This window comes from Macrotis lagotis, chromosome X, assembly GCF_037893015.1.
Source record: "Macrotis lagotis isolate mMagLag1 chromosome X, bilby.v1.9.chrom.fasta, whole genome shotgun sequence".
Lineage (NCBI taxonomy): Eukaryota > Metazoa > Chordata > Mammalia > Peramelemorphia > Peramelidae > Macrotis > Macrotis lagotis.
The window spans coordinates 34042952-34063659 of NC_133666.1; the positions used below are offsets into that span (position 1 = coordinate 34042952).

The window sequence follows — 20708 nt, forward strand, 5'->3', positions numbered from 1 at the left end:
ATGAAGCCATGCCTGGTAACTCCAAGGGAACTGTTCTTTCCATTGAACCATACTGCCTTCCCCTTTCAGTGATTTGCCTGGTATCACATCAAGAGTAATTAGCAGAGCCAAGGTTTGAACCCAGTTCCTCTTATACACAATCTTTCTATTCTACCACGAAGCTTCCATTAAATCAATGCAAATGTATGGGCTAAGGGGAAAAAAATATCTATTCATGCTAAGGACCAATGAATATTTTCATTTTTCTTTGTTTAAAACAAAGCCAGTCTGACTTCAAAGCCAGTTCTCACTTGAAACTGATACTGGCTTTATATTTTTTTACCCTATTGAATGAAAGCCCAGAGGCCTTCTGTAGCCTTCCTTGGATATCATTTTTTAAAAGTCATAAAAACTTGAAAGTCAAAGAGAAGAAGGGTGGGAAGAAGACTCAAAGGATCAGAAGCCCTGATGAAGCAGAAATGAATCCCACATCAGGAAGAAGCCTCTTCTCCAAACACTGGGTGATCAACACCAGTGCCAACAATTTATCTAGCTTGGGGACCATCTTAATGGTAATCCAAAGGGAAAACTGAAAACTGGTCCTCAGGTGAGGTTGACCTGTAATCTGGGCTTTCTGAGTTTCAGGGATGTGAGCTGAGAGTGGGAAATGGGTCTGAAGAAGCACTGACCAAAGAGGTTCTCAATTTTATTAGAGGCAAGTGGACCTAAGCAGATGGGAAGCTGGTCTTGGAGTCAAGAAAGCCTGGGTGCAAATCCAATGTTTGACACATATTGGCTATCTGAGCCTGGCAGGTTCTCAAAACTGCTGTTTCTACAGAGTTGTTTCAAGCATCAACACAAGCACAGATCTAGAGTTTATCCATATTTGAATGGAGCAGTAAAAAATGAAAAACAGGAACACATTTTCTGGGCAATTCTAAGTCAAAACACTTTTTAGAACCTACAGAGTAAAAAAGGAGGGAAAAAATGATGGACATAAGTCTTAAGTCTTATTAGTTCTTAACTAATGGAAACAAAGAAAGGTCATATCAGACATTAGAGACATATCAACTGTTTCATTGTCCCTGCCTGTGTATCTCCTCTCAGTAGGGGTCGGGGGAGAGAATTAGAATAATATGTAATAATTATAGGTGGCATTTAAAAAATTATTTAAGGTTTATAATCCTTTCCTGATAACAAACCAGTGAGTCAGGTAATACAAATAATCTCACCCTCATTTTAGAACTGGGAAAACTGAGGCCCAGAGAAGTAAAACGACTTACCTAGGGTCATGTAGCTAGTAAGACCCATGGGCTTACACAAAAACCAGATCTTTACATTCCTAATCCAACACTGGCTCTGACCCTAAAATAGGAATGGATCTCAACAACTAGAGATCCAAATACCTGGATGTTTAAACCAAATTTTCATATTAAAAACATCATAAATCAGAATCATGAATATATCTCAATTTTTGAGAATCAAAAGGAGGCACAAAAGACAAATAGTTCTCATTTTTATAGACTCATTGGGGCATAGAGAGGAAGAGTGACTTACCATCCTGCCCCCCACCAATACAATACAGTCTCCTTAAGATCAGGAACTGTCTTTGCATCCTCAGCAACTAACAGGGGTGCCTTACACAAAACAGGCACCTAAAAAAAGTTTAGTGAATAGAATTATGTTGGATTTTACAAATGAAGAAACTAAAGTCTGATGATAAGAGTTTCTAAATCTACCCTCAAGAACATCCTGAGCACATATGAGGCAGCTAACATAGCCTCATAAAATAAATGAAACGATTACTATGTCAAAGGCACTAAAGTCCAAGGTGGGAGAACCTGGGTAATAGACTGGGGACTAGAGATGGTTGTCTTTATATTCCTTCCATTTAGCCAAGTGCCTTCAGATTGTGAACTCTTGAGATGCGGCCCCATTTCTGCCTTTCTTTGTATCTCCAGAGGCTAACACAGTATCTGGCACATAGTAGGTACCTTAAAATGCTGGATTAACTTGAATTGAATTTTCCAGGTGACCCAGTATATTAGCATATTAAAATGTAAATCATCTTCCAAAGTGAAAAAAAATCTTTCAGAAACAAGCATACATTGTTCTTTAGGGTATCTGATTCTCCAAGTCTAGATCGCTGTGAATTGAGATTTTTCCATGGCAAAAAAATCAACAAAAACCCAATTCCAGCCCCATCTATGTCCTTTCCTGAGTGGCCATCTTTGTGTCTTGTTAGCAAGTCCACACTCCCTTCCTAATCCTCTCTAGAACTGAGAATAGAAACCAAATCAAGACTATTGTTGTAGACAAGGACACATCAGTTGCTCCATGGCTCCAATCACCAGGAGTGGAGTTTCCTGACCAAAGTTCCCTCTCTGGCTGCCATTCCTCTCCATGGGCTATATTCCCCCAATAGAATAGAGCCTTTGGGAGGCAAGGATTATCTTGCTATTTTATATTGGTATCTCCAGCAGTTTGCATAATGGCTGATACATAATAATCATTAATGATTCATTCCTTCATGTTAATAATACAGATTTAGGAAATCAGTCAGTTTTTTCTTTCAAATTTCCTTTTAATGTGTTCTGTCTATTCCAAGTGATAGGCGGTAAGAGTTTCACAGCTTTTTTTTCCCTGAGAAATATAAATTTCCTTACAATTTCAATCAACAAAGCCTTTCCATTTAATAAGTGATATGGGGGCAGCTAGGTGGTGCAGTGTATAGAGCACTGGCCTTGGAGTCAGGAGAACCTGGGTTCAAATCCGACCTCAGATACTTAATAATAATAATGACTTAGCTGTGTGGCCTTGGGCAAGCCATTTAACCCCATTTGCCTTGCAAAAAACCTAAAAAAATAAGTGATATGTTCCAACTTTGATTAATAAGTGTCTGCTTGCTGGTGAAAGAAAGGGAAAGAAGAAACTGATCACACTTGGGTATCAAGTCAAGCTCTCCAAGGATATTCTGCACACAATATGAAATGTCATTATGTGGTAACTCAGGAGGTGCTAGGCTAGGACTAATGTGCCTAAGTAGCTGACTCATTTTCTCTAAAAGCTAATTAGTCAGCAAGACAGAGAAAACAGAAGTCTATGGAACAGTGTCAACAGCCCCTAAGCTGAGGCACAGGACATGAGTTCAAATTCATCCTCAGGCACATATTACCTTCCTGGGGCAAGTCACTTCATTTTTCAAGATCTTAGGTTCCTGATTTCTAAAAGAAGAGAATTACAATAGATGACTTCTGAAGACCCATTCAGCTCTGAGCCTTTTAGCTGTCCAGCAGGTATGTGGATAGCTCAGGGTTAGGCATCATCACACAATTCTCCGTGAGTGGCCTGGGACTCATATACAGAAGATAACATGTTTCCTTAGAGAAATGTTTGCAGGGAAAAAACTCACCATGATATTGATCAATTTCTATCATTTCCGAGAATCAAAATGCCTCACTTTGACCCAAAAGTCCATATCTCACAGGACCCTCAAGAGAAATGTCATACTGTGTTATTTTCAATGTCTGTTGTCTCATTTTCATTTAAATTGCACTTGGTACCATGACATATCAATGTTACCATAATGTAGTCTGTTTTAATTATGTGCCAGATCTCAAAGTTTAATTAGATTCTATGGATGGAAAAAAGGGGCACACTTTGCTCACTGAACAGATGCTGGCTTCTTAGAGCACTGTATTTAGTCTTCTCCAAGGCTGATGTTTTGGATTATTATATTGAGGATTCAAGATACAGGGAAAAGATCCAAAGAAACTTCGATTGAAGTCCCAGATTGAACAGCTAACCAGTTGGGCAACCATAGCTAAGCCATGAAACTCTTAAGACCTCAATTTCTTTTCCAACAAATGATGGTCACTCAATTCAACTCAACAAACACTGATTGACCAGCTGTTATCTAGGGTGGCAGGGATTGCACCAGGTGTTGGAATACAAAACAAGGAAATGGTACACTTCACCATTGCCATGAAGATAACATTCTACCTGGGGAAACATCAAACCTACAAGCAAGTACCTACAAAATATATGGCAAAGCAATTTCAAGAAGAAGAGACTGTTAATGGCTCCACAACTCAGGAAAAGGCTTGGTTCGGTAGTAGCACCTGAACTGGGTTTTGAAGGAAACTAGGGATTCTCCAAGGCCTGCCAAAGAATGGAGGGGATTTTAGACATGGGGAACTCTTCATGCAAAGGCACAAAAGTGGGAGACATGATGTCACATATGGTGAAAGGCTTATGACCCTTTAAAAAGTTTGGATGGGTCTAATGTGGCAATACATGTGATGGTGCTTTCAGAGATATAAGGCCTGGGGTGGATAGGTGGCACAGTGGATAAACCACTGGTCCTGGAGTCAGGAGTATCTGAGTTCAAATCTGGCCTCAGACACTTAATAATTACCTAGCTATGTGACCTTGGGCAAGTCACTTAAACCCATTGCCTTGAAAAAAGAAACAAACAAAACAAACCCAGCAGGATAAGGCCTTATCAATATGTGCCTCAATATTAGTGTGTGTACATCTGAACTACCTAATAAGAAGATCAACTTCCTCAAAGGTAGAAATCAAGTCTTAGTCATTCGGAATCCTTTTACACTAGACCTTACATGTAATAGATGCTTAAGAAAAGTTTGTTGAATTAAATGGAATGTTAAAAGGTAAAATTAGTGGAAATTCCTCTGAGATAGGCAGATAGGCAGGCAAGCAGGCAGAACCATATAAAGAAACGATGGGGATACTGAAATGGGAGAGATGAGGTATGAAGAACAACTGTGAGATAGGATTGATCATTTCCCATTTCCTTTACCATGCTACCAGCCACAGACATTTTCTCACTAAGATCCAAGATAGTCTTAGAACCAATTTAACCCAATCAAACTCAACACACTGCAGAATGCCCACGAAGTTCTGCTGAGAGGATGCAGTCAAGTCTGCAGGAAGCCTCAGTGAAGCCAGCAATTCGGTTCTCTGACCTCCAGACAATATGGCTCTGTGACTGCTTAAATGCTGCCTCCTTTAACCAGTTATTCTGAGGTGGTACAGACACAGCCATGGGGAATCAAACTAAACTACAGTCACACCAGTCAACAGGGACCAAATATATTTTAGGAGGAAAATTCTTTTTTCTTTAAATGCTTACCAGTATTCCACTGTGAGTGCAAAAGGAAAGCTCAGGTCTTGCTAAAAGGATGCCTGGAGAGTCAACTTTCCAATAGCACAATGACCCCCACCCCCAGACATCAAAGTAATCTGGGTTTCCTCTGATCAGCAGGAGCTTAGTCAAAAGCAACGTTCAATGGCAACTCTGGAAGGGCCTCTGCCTAGGGCAGAGAATAACACTCCTTTTGGCAAGATGGTGGAGGATTCCAAATGTCAGTCACATCTACTCACCATTCCACATAGATGAACAGACAAAGAAATGTCACAAGCTCACTAGTTGGGAACCTGCATTATGGGAAGCTCTATTTTGACACACATACATCTAAAGGTCAGAGGCAAAGGTCTCACCTTTGGGTATCTGTTAACAAAGTGTATTCTCCTACTCGGGCCATTTGGTTGTGAAGGGTCACAAGGTAGGTGTTTTTGTTGAGTTTCTATTTACCCCTGGAAAGGACACAAAGAGCTCCCCACATGACCCAGTTAACAGAGCACTTGTGAAAGAACCTCTCGCCTCAAAAAAAGGATGACCTTTCCATTAGGAAGAAAGCATTTCACAGGGTTTCTTCTGTCTTGATGCATGGGGTTTCTGTGGAGGGAGGATGGAGAGAAGAGTCAGTGTCACTAAGGAGTTCTCTATATGAACTTACTGCAGGAAGTAATTATGAAATGTGAAAAATCAAAGCTTCCCAGAATGGGAAGGGACCAGCAAAGGTCACATGGGGTTTGGAGGGAGTGTTCCATTTGTTGTTAGAGGCCCTAGGGTCCAGCTCTTTCATTTACAACCTGTGTGACTCTGAGTGTCAGTTTCTTTGGCTGTTCAGTGATGGCATTGGGCTAGTTAAGTTCTAAAGTCCAATCTACCTTTCAATCTATGATCCATCAACACCAACCCCGACCAGCATTGATTAGTCTGCTTGAAGATGAGATTATCAGATCCTAGCTTTCCAAATAAACTACAGAGACCATTTAGTCTAATCCCCTAATTTGCCAGAGAAACTGAGGCCCAGGGCATTAAAGAGACTTACTCAAGATCACAAAAATAATATGCATCAGAAACAGGATTTGAATTCAGGACATTCAATTTCAAAGTTAGTACCCCTTTTCGCTGATGGAGTAGAGATAGGTACAATCTAGGAATATCCTGGTTTTCACCAGGACTTCTGTCCCTGTGCTGGAAAGCTCTGAATATAAGAAATTTCTCCTATAAACTATTTAACTAGAACCGTAATAGGTCATAGAATTAAGAAAGTGCAGGGATAAAAGTTACTTAATAAGAGGGCTTACATTACTGATATCAGTCAGTTATCAGTACTGATACTTCGTATTAAGAATCCAATAAAAAACAGGGTCAGTGAATGAATAGACTCATAAATATTTCATGCATTATAGATTGTACACAGAAAAATAATGCTCATGGAAATTAGGCCTGACATTTGAAAATCAAAATTCCATACATACATTGTTTTCACTAATAAAATCTTAAGTGCAAAGAATAGCAGAGGCAAAAAGGAGCTTAGAGATATGTAGTCCAATACCCCTTTCCTATATGGAAGAGGAAACAAAAAACAGAAGGAAAGGACTTGCCCAATAGAGCATATGGACCATCACAGAATCATAGAACTGGGACCTTAGGAATCATTTAATACAAACCCCCCGATTTTACAGAGGAAAGAACTGAGATCAGACAAGGAAAGTGACTATCATGGGTATAAAATGTAGATTTAGACTTAGAAGAATGCTTAAAAACCATTATTCAACTTCCTCATTTTATAGATAGGGAAGCTGAGACTCACATGTTGGAATGGACTGGCCCAAGATAATCTAATGACTGAGCTAGCAGCCATGACAGCTTTACACATTTTTCTTTGTTTATTCAATGCTTACACACTCCAATGGTGATTTGACATGGAATTCTAAAATCAATGCCCAGGCTATGGGATGGATGAAGGTAAGAACATGAAGAAGGTATTCAATTTCTACTTACAGATTCGGTCTTCAAAAAGGAATTCACTGATCAAAGACAATTCTAAAGGACTTGTGGTAGAAAATACCATCCACATCCAGAGAAAGAATTATGTAGCCTGAATGCAGATCAAAGCATACTATTCTCAGTTTTCAAATTTGTTTTATGCTTTATGTTTTTCCTCTCATGGCTTTTTTCCTTTTATTCTCATTCTTCTTTCACAACATGACTAATATGCAAAAATGTTTAACATAGTTATACTTGTCAAGGGAAGGGGTGAGGGAGAAAAATGTGGAACTCAAAATCTTAAAAAAATAATGAACATTGGAAACTATCTAGGCATATCGTTGGAAAAATAAATAAATTTATATTTTTTAAAAAGGAATTCACCCTAGAGCATCATTATTTTAAAAATTGTATCCTTGGGGTGGCTAGGTGGCGCAGTGGATAAAGCACCGGCCCTGGAGTCAGGAGTACCTGGGTTCAAATCTAGGCTCAGACACTTAATAATTACCTAGCTGTGTGGCCTTGGGCAAGCCACTTAACCCCATTTGCCTTACAAAAAAATCCTAAAAAAAAATTGTAACAACCCACCAAGATCTCTTGACATGAAGTTAATTTAGTTCCAAAAAAAGCATCTCAATGGTTTGAAAAGGTGAAAAAGTCATAGCATGAAGACATGAAAGGTCTACAGAACCAAAGAAAGACGACAGTGCTCCTAAATGAGTCCATTGAGATACAGTTTCAGAGAAAACTAGAGCTGAAAGAGACTTCAGACATGAGCTATTTCACCCAGACCTTTTTATAAATTGTGAAACTGAGATCCAGAAAAGAGAAAGAACTAAATGGAAGTTGAAAAGATGGATACACAACTATATCAACAACCAGAAAATAGCATAATAAAAAATGAATATTTTATGTAGAAGGAGGGATGAAGGGCCAAACATGGGCAGTTAAGGAAGGTTTCTGAAAGGAAATATTCTGGATTGAGGAATGAAGGAAGGAAGTGGTAAGTATTGCTGGAAAGGTAGAAAGAGGGCATTCCAAAAAAGAAGATTAGCAGGAACACAGTCAGAGAAATGAGCAAATCAAGGGGACAATGAGTACAGTATTGTCATTTTATTGTGGACAACATTTAAAAGGTCCTGAACTAAGATTCAAGAGATTAGTCAAATGTGACCACTGACTTGCTGTGTAACCTTAGAAAAATTGTTTCCACTCTATGAGCCACAGATTCATGATGGGTAAAATGAGAACAGTGGGGAGAACAAGAAGAAATTTGCCTCTCAGTTCTATCAAATGGCTATAATGGGTAGAATGAACAGTGAGACAGGAGCAGGGACTGGAAAGCCATAGTGAATTCAAAATCTTCCAGAATGAGGAGTCAAGCTTTCACAGTAAGTAATAAGGATTTTCTACTTAGAAAACTACCGTCCTCTGATGTGGCTACGACCCCCAACAGAGCAGATTGCTAAACTGGGATACCTCGGAGTGATCATTTTCTTTTGTTCATCTCTCTCTCCCTCTCTCTAATGAAGCTCATGCTTCGATTTAATATACTTTAGCTCACAAGAGGAAGATTTCAGTATTTCAAAGGAACCAGGAAGGACTTCAGAGAAGTTTCTGATCTCCTTTGACTTCAATAGAGTATGTTGTGGTGCCACATTATGCATTTGCTTTCTCAGATGGATGTTCCATATGCCCTACTGTTGCACAGTTGGATCACTCTAGGACCTGAGGTCAAATAGAGGGCTGTGGAAGGAGCCTTAGAGATCATAAATCTTGGATCCTAGAAGCCTAGAATTGGAGGGAACCCCACCGAGAGCTGAAACATTCCCTTCAAGATCCCCAAATGGAAGCCCTCATGAAAACCTCCAGCGAGTGGGAGGACAGTATAATCTTTATACAGGACGACTTAACAAATACTAGGTGACAGCTATCAAGCCCCTCGCCTCATCTTTTTTTCCTTCTCCAGAAGTAGAATTCCTAGTTCGACACAATAATACCCATATGACATAGACCAAGGTCTTTTACCATGCTGTCTGCCATTCTCTGTTAAGTGACTTGCTCAGGGTCACACAGCTTATAAGGCTAAGGCCATGTCCTAAAAGATAGGAGTGGCAATCTAACCAAGGTCCAAACTTAGACAATAACTAAAAAGCAGCCAGCCATCAGTGGCACTTTATCACTACATTCAAGAAGCTAGCAGATAACATTAACAGCAACAATGTGAGATAATCAACTGTGATGGGTGCAACTCCTTTCAGTATTTCACTGTTCAAAGACAATTCTGAGAGACTTGATAAGGGCAATGACATCCACAACCAGAGGAAAAGCAATTTCTGAATGCAGAGCGAAGCATACTATGTTTACTTTTTAAAATTTCTTTTATGTTTATCTTTCTCATGGTTTTCCCCCAGTTCTAATTCAAAGTGGCTAATATGGAAATATGTTAAACACAATTATACAACCTATATCAGATTGTTCAGTGCCATGAGGGGGGAGGGTAGGAGGAAAATGTGGAACTAAAAACTTTGAAAAAGGATGTATGTTGGAAACTATCTTTGCATGTAAATGGAAAAAAATTTAAAAATTAACTAAAAAAAGAAAACAGTAGACACTCAGTACACTTTGGAGTGATTCAGAGAGTCTGAGCTTTTCTTTCTCTCTAACTCTCAGCTGAATAAACAGAATAAGAAAAGGAGAATATGTACAATGTCCTCATTATCTAGCTTCTCCAGGAAAACAAATGTCATGGCAATAATAAGAAATAGTCTCCCAGAAAGGCAGGGCAGTTCAAAGGGCAGTGTCTAGCTCAGTAAGAACCGAGATCATATGGCAGACAGAAACAACAATTGGGGCTAAAAATCCTGGCTGATTTTAATTCTATATACTTCCCATATATCCCCTTCTCTCCATTCACACAGTAACTAGCACAGTTCGAGCCCTCAACACCTCTTGACTGGGTTACTGCAACAGATCTAATGTCTCCCAGTTTCCAATCTCTCTCCAGTCTGGTCCATTCTCCACACATCTGTTAAATTCTTAGACCTGATGGCAGGTCTCATTACATTCCCTCAATCCTCCCCAAGATGCTTCAGTGGTCCTCTAGTGTCTCTAGGGTAAAAAACAGTCTTTTGTTTGGCTTTGGAAGCCCTTCAAAATATAGCTCCGATTTCTCTTTCCAGACTAATTCCACATTAACTCCCCTTCATTCACTCTGTATGCCACCACATCTCTCACCTCTGTGTCTTTGCTCTCTTATGATCCTTAGAATCTCTAATTATGTTGAAGGTTCATGTCCATAGGGATACACCCATTGACACTGGTCATCTCAATTGGTAGCACTCCCACAATATCTAAATTCAGTTTCTTTTGCATGTATTTGATAGTGACTTTTTTTGTGTCCATGTTGGATTTTTTGGCCAGGAGAAAACAAACTCTTTGGAGAGCAGGAAAGCTTTCATTCTTGTTTTTGCTTTGCCAATAACATGCACAATGACCAGTTCAGAGTAGGTACTACGTAACTGCTAATTGAAATTACTAGAATCAAAAATGAGAGTTAAATCAGCACATAGCAAAATCTGAGATGATTCTTGGGGAAGAAAGAGGGGGGAAGGCTAAAGAGGGAAATTCGAAGATTAGAAAAATATATCAATAACATATAGGCATTACTTGAACTCTCAAAAATTGAAGTAATATTTTATTATCTAATTATATCTAGATCTAGATAGATAGATCTCTATGTGTAAAGAATATGAAGGGCTAAGAGCCTCAGGGTCCTCATCTGTATAAGATCCCTTTGAGTTATAGCATTATATGACTAAGTCCATGTTGTATAGCACGTTTGACATTCCCAGGCCTTCAAGTCTTGCCTACTGTCATCAGAGGCCTCTGAGCCCTTGTCCAAAGATTAACATCTCCCACATGGGCCTGCAATGACTGGCATTATTGAAGAAAGCAATTACCCATGAATGCAACAAAGCAAGTATGAGAAAAAAAAGTGAAAATTAGTTGAAGATGAGCTGATAACCCTATGGTGCTACATATCTTATTAGGATCTATAACATTAAAACTGAATAGCAAATCATTGGTGGAGAACCAAAATGACAAGCTCTAACACTTGCATTACTTAGTGACTTTGTTTGCAGAGTTTACCCTCCCACCACGGACTCAATAATCACCATTCTGGACACCAAGAGATAATCTGAACTGCAAGGCATCTCAGGGGTCATTTAGGCTCTAATTGACACTAAAGTTCCAATCCCTTCTATCACATTTTGCATTCCTTTCTTCATTTGCAAGGGACCACATTGCTTTTGGGGTTAGAAGCTATACCCCTTGAACAAAGGAACTGATACAGATCCTCAGTAAATGCCTGATCACAGGAATGCCAGGGCTCAGAAAGGAGCTCAGAAAACATTCAGACCAACTCCATCATTTTATAAAAAAAAAGAAAAAGAAAATTAGGGTAAGAGAAGGCAAATAAACTTATCTAGGGTCACACCCCAAAGAGAAAGCAGAGTTGGAACTGGAACCCATATCCCCTCCAGTCAAATTCACTATGCTTTCTAGTCCATCATGTCAACTTAACCTTTCCAAAACAGGAATGGGAACAAGAGGTAGGCTACTCCATAAACTTTCTCAAGATCAAATTACAATACTTAGCAATAAAGGGTAATTAGCATGAGAGCAGTCAAGTTTAAGTTAATCTGTAAAACTGCAGTCCATGGACAGGAGGGCCTGTTGCTGTCTGTCTGTCTCCTTCTCCACCTCCTCCTCCTCTCTCTGTCCCCCTCCCCCATATAGAATAGAGCCAGCCACATAGAGGATCAATTGTTAAAGCCTGCACTTGAATCTTCAGGTGGTCCATCCAGGACCAGTCTCTCCCTTCCCAATTCCTAACAGCTGCTGTCTCTAATATCTAAGGACTTTCTCTCCTGATGTCTCCACTCTCTCTTTCTCTTGGTAAAAGAGCAACACTCTAAAACTCCAGTGCACCTTCCCATAGTAATTGAAAGGCAATATGCCCAAATAGCATATTTCATCCTTTTAATGTATGAAAAGTCCATACTTTACCAGGGGAGTAGTAAGTAAACTTTGAAAGTCAGATTTTCCTAAAGTAAACACTTGAGGATAACAAAGAAAGCTGCCAATGATCTAGATAAAAATCATAGAACCTGTGGATCTGGGGAGTCTTTGAGAAGTCTATTGATTTCTGACCTTTACCAATTCAGAAATACTGTGCCCTCTCAAGTCTGTTCAAGTCTCAGAGGGTGATGAAGTTTCCCTTTTAAAAAAAACATATGAAGACAAATTATTATATAGCCACATAAGATTTTGATATTAATATTCATAATATTCAGTTGATTTGCAAAGCTATTCATGTGTGGGGAGGCTAGGTTGTCATAAGCTTACAGTGTTTGTGACAACTCTGTGGGTTTTTTCAAACTGGGAAAACTTCCATTCCACCTTGGAAAGATCTCATGAAAAAATTCAGTGTTGAATCCTAGGGGAAGAGGGATTCCCTCTAAATGATAAGACCCTCCAGATTATCCAGTTTGGAAAGGGCATTGTGCTGAAGGAATTATACCCCACAGCACTGCAATTTTTCAATGAAAACCCCTATCCCTCTCGAGAGTTTTACCTAAATGTGCAAACAGAAAAAAAATCCAATAATGCTTATTGCCTAGTGTATGGTATGTGGTTGGATAGAACACATTTAAATTTGGTCCATGAGCATATCTTACACATGTGGCAAATGAACACTTGTCTTTGAGAAATAAAACAGTATTTAAGGACCCGAATCTTCCTCATGAGAAGCAAAATTCCACAGGAGAGACACCAATATCCTTGTAATGATGTTATAGTTCTGTAAATCATTAGTTACAATAATCTCTAAAGAATCAAACTGGTGTCTCACCCAGTCCATTGTATACTCCCAAAGAAATATCACATCTTAATGTCTCCATTTATACTCACTCTGATACTGTTGTTTGCATCAAATTCCTTTGTATTTGATTTGGATCACTTCTGTCATTCCTACAGCTTCTATGCATTCAGAGTCCTCATCATCTCACTAACAGGTTACTTCAACATCTGCCCCAACTATTTGCCTTGTCTGTTTTCCTACTTCTGTTCTACCCTACATACCACCACAAGATTCACCTACCTCTCTAAGACATATTTCAAAATGACTTCCAATTATCCATTGATTTCAGTATTTTGTTATCTAAGCAAACAATTCCACCTATAATTCAGACCTCCTTAGCAGCAAAAATGCTATATACATATACATATATATATATATACATGTGTATATATATATAGAAAAACATAGACATAGTCTTAGTAAACAGATACTTTTAAATAAAAATACTCTCACCAATATCCATGAGACAATCAAAAACTCAAATTTCTGAAATATCTTAACATGATAGTAATATATCTCACAATGACATAAAGTAATATGTCTCCCATTGTACCAGCTCATAAAATATTTAAAGGGGCCATATCCACAAAATTGCATATAATTCAGTTGAGATGACTATCAGGAAAAAAGTGGATACATTATGCAGCATCATCTGTCTTTTTAAAAAATTATTAAAATTTGAGTGTAAGTAACCAAATCGAATCGTTAATTCTACTCTATCATTAAAGTCTAGTGCTTCAACATAAATAGATGTTAATATGTAGGTAATGCACAGCGGTATAATTACTTCATATTTGTCAATTCAGATTAACAACTGTCTGGAAAAATTAACCAGCATTATGCAAGATGCAATTCTGTTCTGAAACTCTTCAGAGCCAGCACTTCCACTGAGGTTCAATTATACCTTTAGCTATTCCACTTAACACTCAAAGAGATCTGCTATTAAAAAAAATCCCCAACACTTGCCTTCCAACCTGACTTGGACCAAAAGGATTGTTCTGTCAGTGACCAGTTACCTCATATACAGAGTACAAAGTGTACATAGTCAGAAAAATCCTCACAGATAAGGCTAAGCAGGCCCCTCTTCTGGTCAGCAAGAATAGCAGTGCTCTCTGGGTAGAGTAAGGATCAAATTTTGGAAAACAAAGTTGAGCAGGGTACTTCACAATCTTAGTCAGGGCTGGTGGGTCATATTCAGCCTGGGTGATTTTATGTGGGCTTTCTGTGGGTTTACTAAATGCTTTAGTAAATGAAGGCCTGCTACTGCAGAGCTCTCACTAAATGGCAAATCAAAATATATTGTCTGCTGTTTCAATAAAAACTTTTAAAAGTAAGGTTGGACAGCGCTGAAGTGATGGAATACAGAGCTCCAAGCAATGTCAGCCAGCTCTTCCAATGGAATCACAGAATGCAGAAAGGTCACCATCTTCCCCCACATCCATGCTGAAAGGCAACCGGGTATCCATTATGATAAAAAAGAATGCTGAACTTATAGTTACAAAAGACCTGGGTTTGATGTCCACCTAAACCCATTGCCAACAGCTACCATGGGTCAATCAATTTGTTATCTGAGGCTGTTTTCTTTTCTGCAATATGCCATGTCCTGTCTCTGTCATAGTATAAGAACAACAGTGATAAGCCAGAAAGCAATCAGAGTAGGGCAAATGGGATGAAGAATACTGTTGAGATCGTGCCTGTAGGTAATTATTTAAGGAACTGGGGCTATTTATCCTGGAAAAGAAAAGAAGTGGTTGGGAGTAAGGGGTAAGGGTGAGAACCATAGCAGGCTTCAGACATTTAAAGGGACGTCAAATGGAAGAGTGAGTACAATTCTGCTGAACCTTTTTGCTGCTGTTATTGCTCAGTCATTTCAGTTTCATCTGACTCTTTGTGTTTTCTTGGCAGAGATGATGAAGTGATTTGTTATTTTCTTCTCCTGTCATTTTCATGATTTTTTCTTCATCCTTGAAGAAGACCATGATATCAGGGAGGCAATGATGACAAGCACATGAACTGGATTTGAGTTGAGGGGGTTCTGTGCTAAGTCACTTTCTCCTTCAGAGTCATCTGGGTCCAGTGGCCAGATATGAATCAGGATGACAGGAGATGGCCCTGGATCCCATGTCATCAGGGTTAAATGACTTGTCCAAGGTCACACAGCTAATGTGAGGAAAAACAATATGATAATAAGAACTATACAAAGGTGGGGGTCTTTCTCAGAAGTAACCCTCTTCCCTTTCATGGGAGATTTTGATGCAAAAGCTGGATAACCATTTATTTGATATGCCATCAAGTGGATTCTTAGTACAGATTGGACCAAAATGCCTCTGGCATTATCATCCAACTCTGAGGTCCTAGGATGATATGCTCTCCAGCACAAAATGATGATTCTTTTGTGTATTTGATATAAGAATGACCATATCAGTCTAACACCTTTTCTTTCCTCGTGAGCCTTTGCTCAGGGCTAGAGTCTCTCAGGTTCAGATAATAGTTCTCCTTTCTGACCCCATAAACTACAGATATGAGTCCAGGCTTTTGTGCCCAAGTTCTAATCCTGGCTAATCCTTTCCAGTGAGACTAGCACATTCTAAAAGATTTCCTGTAACAGAAAGTCTATCTTTCTTTTCTCTGCACACAACAGGAAAGAAATAATCTCTATTTTGTTAACATATGATGTAGGTCAGTAGAAGGTTGGCTGGACTTATTTTTTCTTAGAACCATTTTTCTCTTCAAGAATTTCTGTTCCAATGAGGCTGTAAAGTGGTGGTGGCAATATGTAACTTTTCACAAATGGGTGGCTATGTATTTCCAGGACAATAATGTATATGGGGGGGGGGGAGACAGCAATTTAATCCAAGGAGCATGTGTGGGTGTGCAAATGACTCTTGCAGGTGCTGGGAATTCAGCCAAAACTGAATCTGTACCCATTCTGGAGGCACTCCCAATGCTGGGAAATCTAGCAAAAGCACATATCATCAATCTGGAAGGGGAGGGAAAGAATATAAGCAACAAGAGATCCAGAAAAGGTACAGGGAAATGAATGCATTCAAGGATAATTTGGGCTAGCTAGTTCCTAAAGACTTACCAAAACAAGTAGAGTAATTCTTTCACTAATTGGATGCCCCCTTTAGGCAAGCCACTTATGCTATTAGGCGTGGTTTCTTCCTCTAAATTTTGCAACTGTTTGAAACAATCACCATGAGAGGATAGCTGACGACAGCTTTTCAGATACCTAAGATAATCACCTATACAGATAGTGATCTACCAGAGGTCTTTACTTTCAACAGCAAAAATTTGGGCAAGTGGATGTGGAGATAGCTAGAGATCTATCCATACAGGTATACATGCATATACAGGCATGTACATATGGACATATAGAATATATGTGTATGTACTTTCATTTTCCTAATTTACAATTTATAATATAGTCATAAGATTAATATATTGTATGTAATCTATAACCATAGAGGGTAAATATCATTATACAATATATAACAGTATAATTACATAATTCTGCTCCTGTGTGTATGTGTGTGTGAAGGAAGGATTCCCTATCCAGTCCCAGTCCCATAGGGGCCCTGAGTAGACAGGAAGTCCTCCCTACCCAGCCCCACCCATTCCCCATCCAACCTGCCCTAGGTGAACAGAAATGACCTTTCAAATATCTAATTATGTAGTAGAGGTAGATGTATTGGGAGTGGAGAAAAGAAGAATCTGTAGTACAAAGGAAGTAAACTTTGTAAACGTCCAAATGCTGCATTAATGTTAATTAGGGCTATTTTAACTGTGTAAAAATGTGTCACCTCCAAATCTTGCTACAAATTTTGGGGACTAGAGTTTGCACTGGTTCAAACTACCAAACAAAATTGGGATCATGCACACCACTTCCTCCCCACCCCAATCAGGTGTTCATCAGGAACTGTGCTTCTTTTTTAAAACAAGAACCAAATCTAATTAAATCCAGTTTTAGCTATCTAAGCATTATTTGTGGGGCATTGATTATACAAGGTTGTCCTTTAAAAAGCACTCCCTTTTCAGTGGCAGGAAAAAATGAATTAAATCTACTCTTTCCATTCCATTTTCCTCATTCAGTACTATAGATGTGTCTCTGTAGGACAGATGAGGAGATAGAGGTACAGAAGCTAAGTGACCACATATAATATATCAGAGGTAGTCATTGGTTCCAAGGTTTCCCTGAAACTCAGCACCCCTGCTGACTTTGTCTATGGCAGCTAAGGATGCATTGCTAAGTTGCACAATGAAAGGAAAGACAAAGCTAAAAGACAGTCCTGACCTCAAGAAGCTTACAAATGAGGGAATTCTTCTGAGAGTTGAAAAAAGAAAGAACAAATACACAAGTAAAATAATGGAAATCTCAATGTAAGCACAGTGATAGGAGACAGGGGACCAGAGGGAAACTCAGCAACATCCATGCAAACTATGGGCTACCAAGGCAAGACCACTGCCTTCTCTCCAGCTTAGGCTACTAAGTTTAAAACAGAATGGCAGGGGAGGCTATGTGGCGCAGTGGATAGAGCACCGGCCCTGGAGTCAGGAGTACCTGAGTTCAAATCCAGTCTCAGACATTTAATAATTGCCTAGCTGTGTGGCTTTGGGCAAGCCAGTTAACTCCACTGCCTTGCAAAAACTAAAAAAAAAAATACAGAATGGCAGCAAAGGTTGAGTACAAAACTCAATGCATCTGGAGGCTATAAAAGGACCTTTGGAGTCATCTTCCTCAAATAATACCTGAAGAAGATTCCTTTTCACAAAAGACAGAAAAAGCAGAATTTTTAAAGACTTTTTTAATGAGCATCTTGAAAACAAACACAATCTCAGTGAATTATAGCTCAACCATTTCTTAGGGGGTGGAAAGAAGGGGGGTAGCAATATGGAGAGATCCCCATCATATATAAATATATATATATATATACATATATATATATATATGTATGTATATATTACTTAATTCTTTTTCCCTCCCTTGTCCTTTCCCATTTCTTCAGTGTTTTGGTTTTTCAGAAAAAAACAAAGTTAAAAGTTCAATATCTTAAGGTGATATGGAAGTCACTGTCTTTAAGTGACCAGATTTCCAAAGGGAGAGGTAGGAGTAGATGGTATGTGGAGATTCTGTTCTTGACTTTAAGGAAGCGAGGCATTTCTGATGTCTGACAATGGTGGTGATGGGAAAGTTTCTAGATGTTGTTTTCAAAAGTATTAAATGGTAACAAAGTGGGAATGAAGAAATCTTCTGTCTCCCCTTCAGGAGAGACAAATGTGCATAGAGTAGGGTACCTGGGTGAGAAGAAAGACCTGGGGGGCCTCCTACCCACAGGGGTCAGAAGGGAATGTGACCTGGCTGATCATTTGGTAGGCTCGGCAGGCGGCTCTACACGCTTGGCATATAGCTTAGTGGCAGGCTCCTTGGGAGGCTTGGCAAACAGTTGGGTCACAAATTGGACAGGGGGCTTGGCAAACAGCTCTGTGGCAGGCTCCGCAGGAGGCTCGGCAAAAATCTCAGCTAGAGATCTGATGGAAAGCTTAGCAAGAGTCTCAGCAACCTCCGCAAATAGCTCAGTGGCAGGCTTGGTGGGAGGCTCAGCAAACAGCTCAGCAGAAGGCTTAGAAGACTCGGCAAACAGTTTGGTGGCAGTCTCGGCAGATTTGGGAGTAATCTCGGCATAATGCTCAGTTAACTGTTTAGCTGGAGATTTGGTGAAGACCTTAGTCAGTAGCTGAGTGACTGGTTTAGCGGAAGGCTTGGCAGGCTTGTACAGCTCAGCTGGATACTTGGTGAACAGCTTCGCAGGAAGCTCAGGGAGCAGCTCAGCAGAAGGCGTGGCAAGCTCTGCAGCAGGCTTGGTGAAAAACTGGCTCGGGATCGACGCAGCAAATAGCTCAGCAGCAGGCTTCATGAACAGGTCGTTTATGGAAGGCTCTGCAGGCTCAGCAGGAAACCCCTGAATTTTGCGAAGTAGTATAGTTAGCTGGCGTTCACTGACGTGTTGTTCCCTCTCTGCCACTCTCTGGAGATGGGTTTGGATTCGTGTTTCTGTTCTCTTCCTCCTGGTGGCTCTGACAAGGCATGCCCGCAGCATGGGGTAAAGGCGCTGGCAGCCCTTCATGCCCATTTGCAGGCCTTGCTTCCACAGCTCACATGGGATGCCTTTTCCACTGCCCAAAATAGCAGACACTTCATGTCGGTTAGGCATAACCGCCATGGTCAGGGAAATGGCGCCAATCTTCTCCTCATAGTAGACAGGATCTAAGAGCCAGGCGGGATCGTCACCCTGGGTCAGGATCAGTCCACAAGCCACAACGACATCATACATTTTGATGCCAGCGTCTGCCAAGGCCAAAGACGAGGCTGTGATACCAGAGGCCAAAGCAGAGCCACCATCCTCGAGTACCAAAACGTATACTTCAATCTGGGTCCGGGGGTAGAGCTGCATCTGTACGGCGGGCAGGAGTGCCTCATAAAGGGCCTGACTTAACTCTTTCTCCTTCCTTCTGTTAGCAGGGCAAAGAAGCCCTGCTCTTGAGAAAGGGGCATGGTGAAAGTTACATACCAGCCGGCCTTGGTGCACCACCGATGGCTGAAAGCCCTCGACTTGGCGTGGGCCAAACACGGACACCACGATCTTGGTGTATCCAGTTTCCAAATAGGCCGAACCAGCAGCCTGGCTCGAGTTGCCGGCCTTCACAAACACAGGTCTCTGGTGCAGAGGATCTCGGTTTGGGATGTAATCCTGGACCTCGATCTCTAACACCTGTTCTGGAGGAGCATAAAGAAGAGGTACCTGCGACTCCTGCGGACCCTTGATGCGCCTGCGGTCTCCCGGCATGGTTGCTTTCCAATGGCCGCTTTCGTCTGTCCCGTATCAAAAGTCCCTTCTAGTGTTTAGGAACGCTGTAACACGGAGTAACCCCGGGCTGACAGCTGGCTGTCCGTTTTGATCTCCAGACCTTCGAGATTCTCAACTATCACGAGATTTTCAGTGGAACCATGCTCACACTTCCTCTTCCTCCTTCCCCTACGTTCTGCCCCTCCCCTCTTCCTCTGCACATGCGTGGCTTGTAACTAACTTAAACATAACTACTAGCAGGGATCCAGGAAGATAAATCTTCCAGAAGAGGAAACTGAGGCCCAGGGATGAGGAAAATCTAATTAAAAACAGAAACCTAGACATGGAAGGAACCCCATAGACCAGATAGTTCAAGTCTTTCAGGTTTAAAAGAAATAACCAAGGTTTCCAAAGGCAAGGGCCTAAGTTTTCCAGATTTCTATAGAGCTAGAACTCCTCAATTTCCACATAATAATGCGATTATTATAATTATATATAAAATATATATATATATATATATTATAATTAATCATTATTAATAACTTAATAAAAAGTCATTGCTTCTATATTTTCTTAAGGTTTGCAAAGCACTTGACATATATTACCATATGTGAGCTAACAATTCTGTAAAATAGGTGCTACTTGTATATGAAGAAATTGAGACCTTCTGAATAAAAGCTCAAAAAAAAGCAGAAAACTGCTAAGTATGAAAAAGAAGTGACTTAAAACCAGAGGATCATTTATTTGAAGCTGGAAGCGATTGTAGAGACCATCTAATCCAACCCTCTTTCTACCACTTTTGTTTCCTTAATCA

General features: G+C 40.1%; 2 protein-coding genes across 3 annotated transcripts in view; both read right to left on the reverse strand.

The window, feature by feature from the left end:
• Nucleotides 1-20708, reverse strand: part of FGF13 (fibroblast growth factor 13) — a 517188-nt gene that overhangs the window by 375324 nt on the left and 121156 nt on the right. The gene's annotated exons all lie outside the window — the stretch shown is intronic.
• On the reverse strand, nucleotides 18108-20089 carry LOC141500830 (exosome complex component MTR3-like). The gene has a single exon (XM_074204314.1). It carries the CDS (start codon nucleotides 19892-19894, stop codon nucleotides 18413-18415), a length of 1482 nt encoding a protein of 493 aa, XP_074060415.1. The 5' UTR covers nucleotides 19895-20089; the 3' UTR covers nucleotides 18108-18412.

Coding starts and splice junctions, on each gene's coding strand:
- LOC141500830 (XM_074204314.1), bottom strand. CDS start 19,894: ATGCCGGGAGACCGCAGGCGCATCAAGGGTCCGCAGGAGTCGCAGGTA.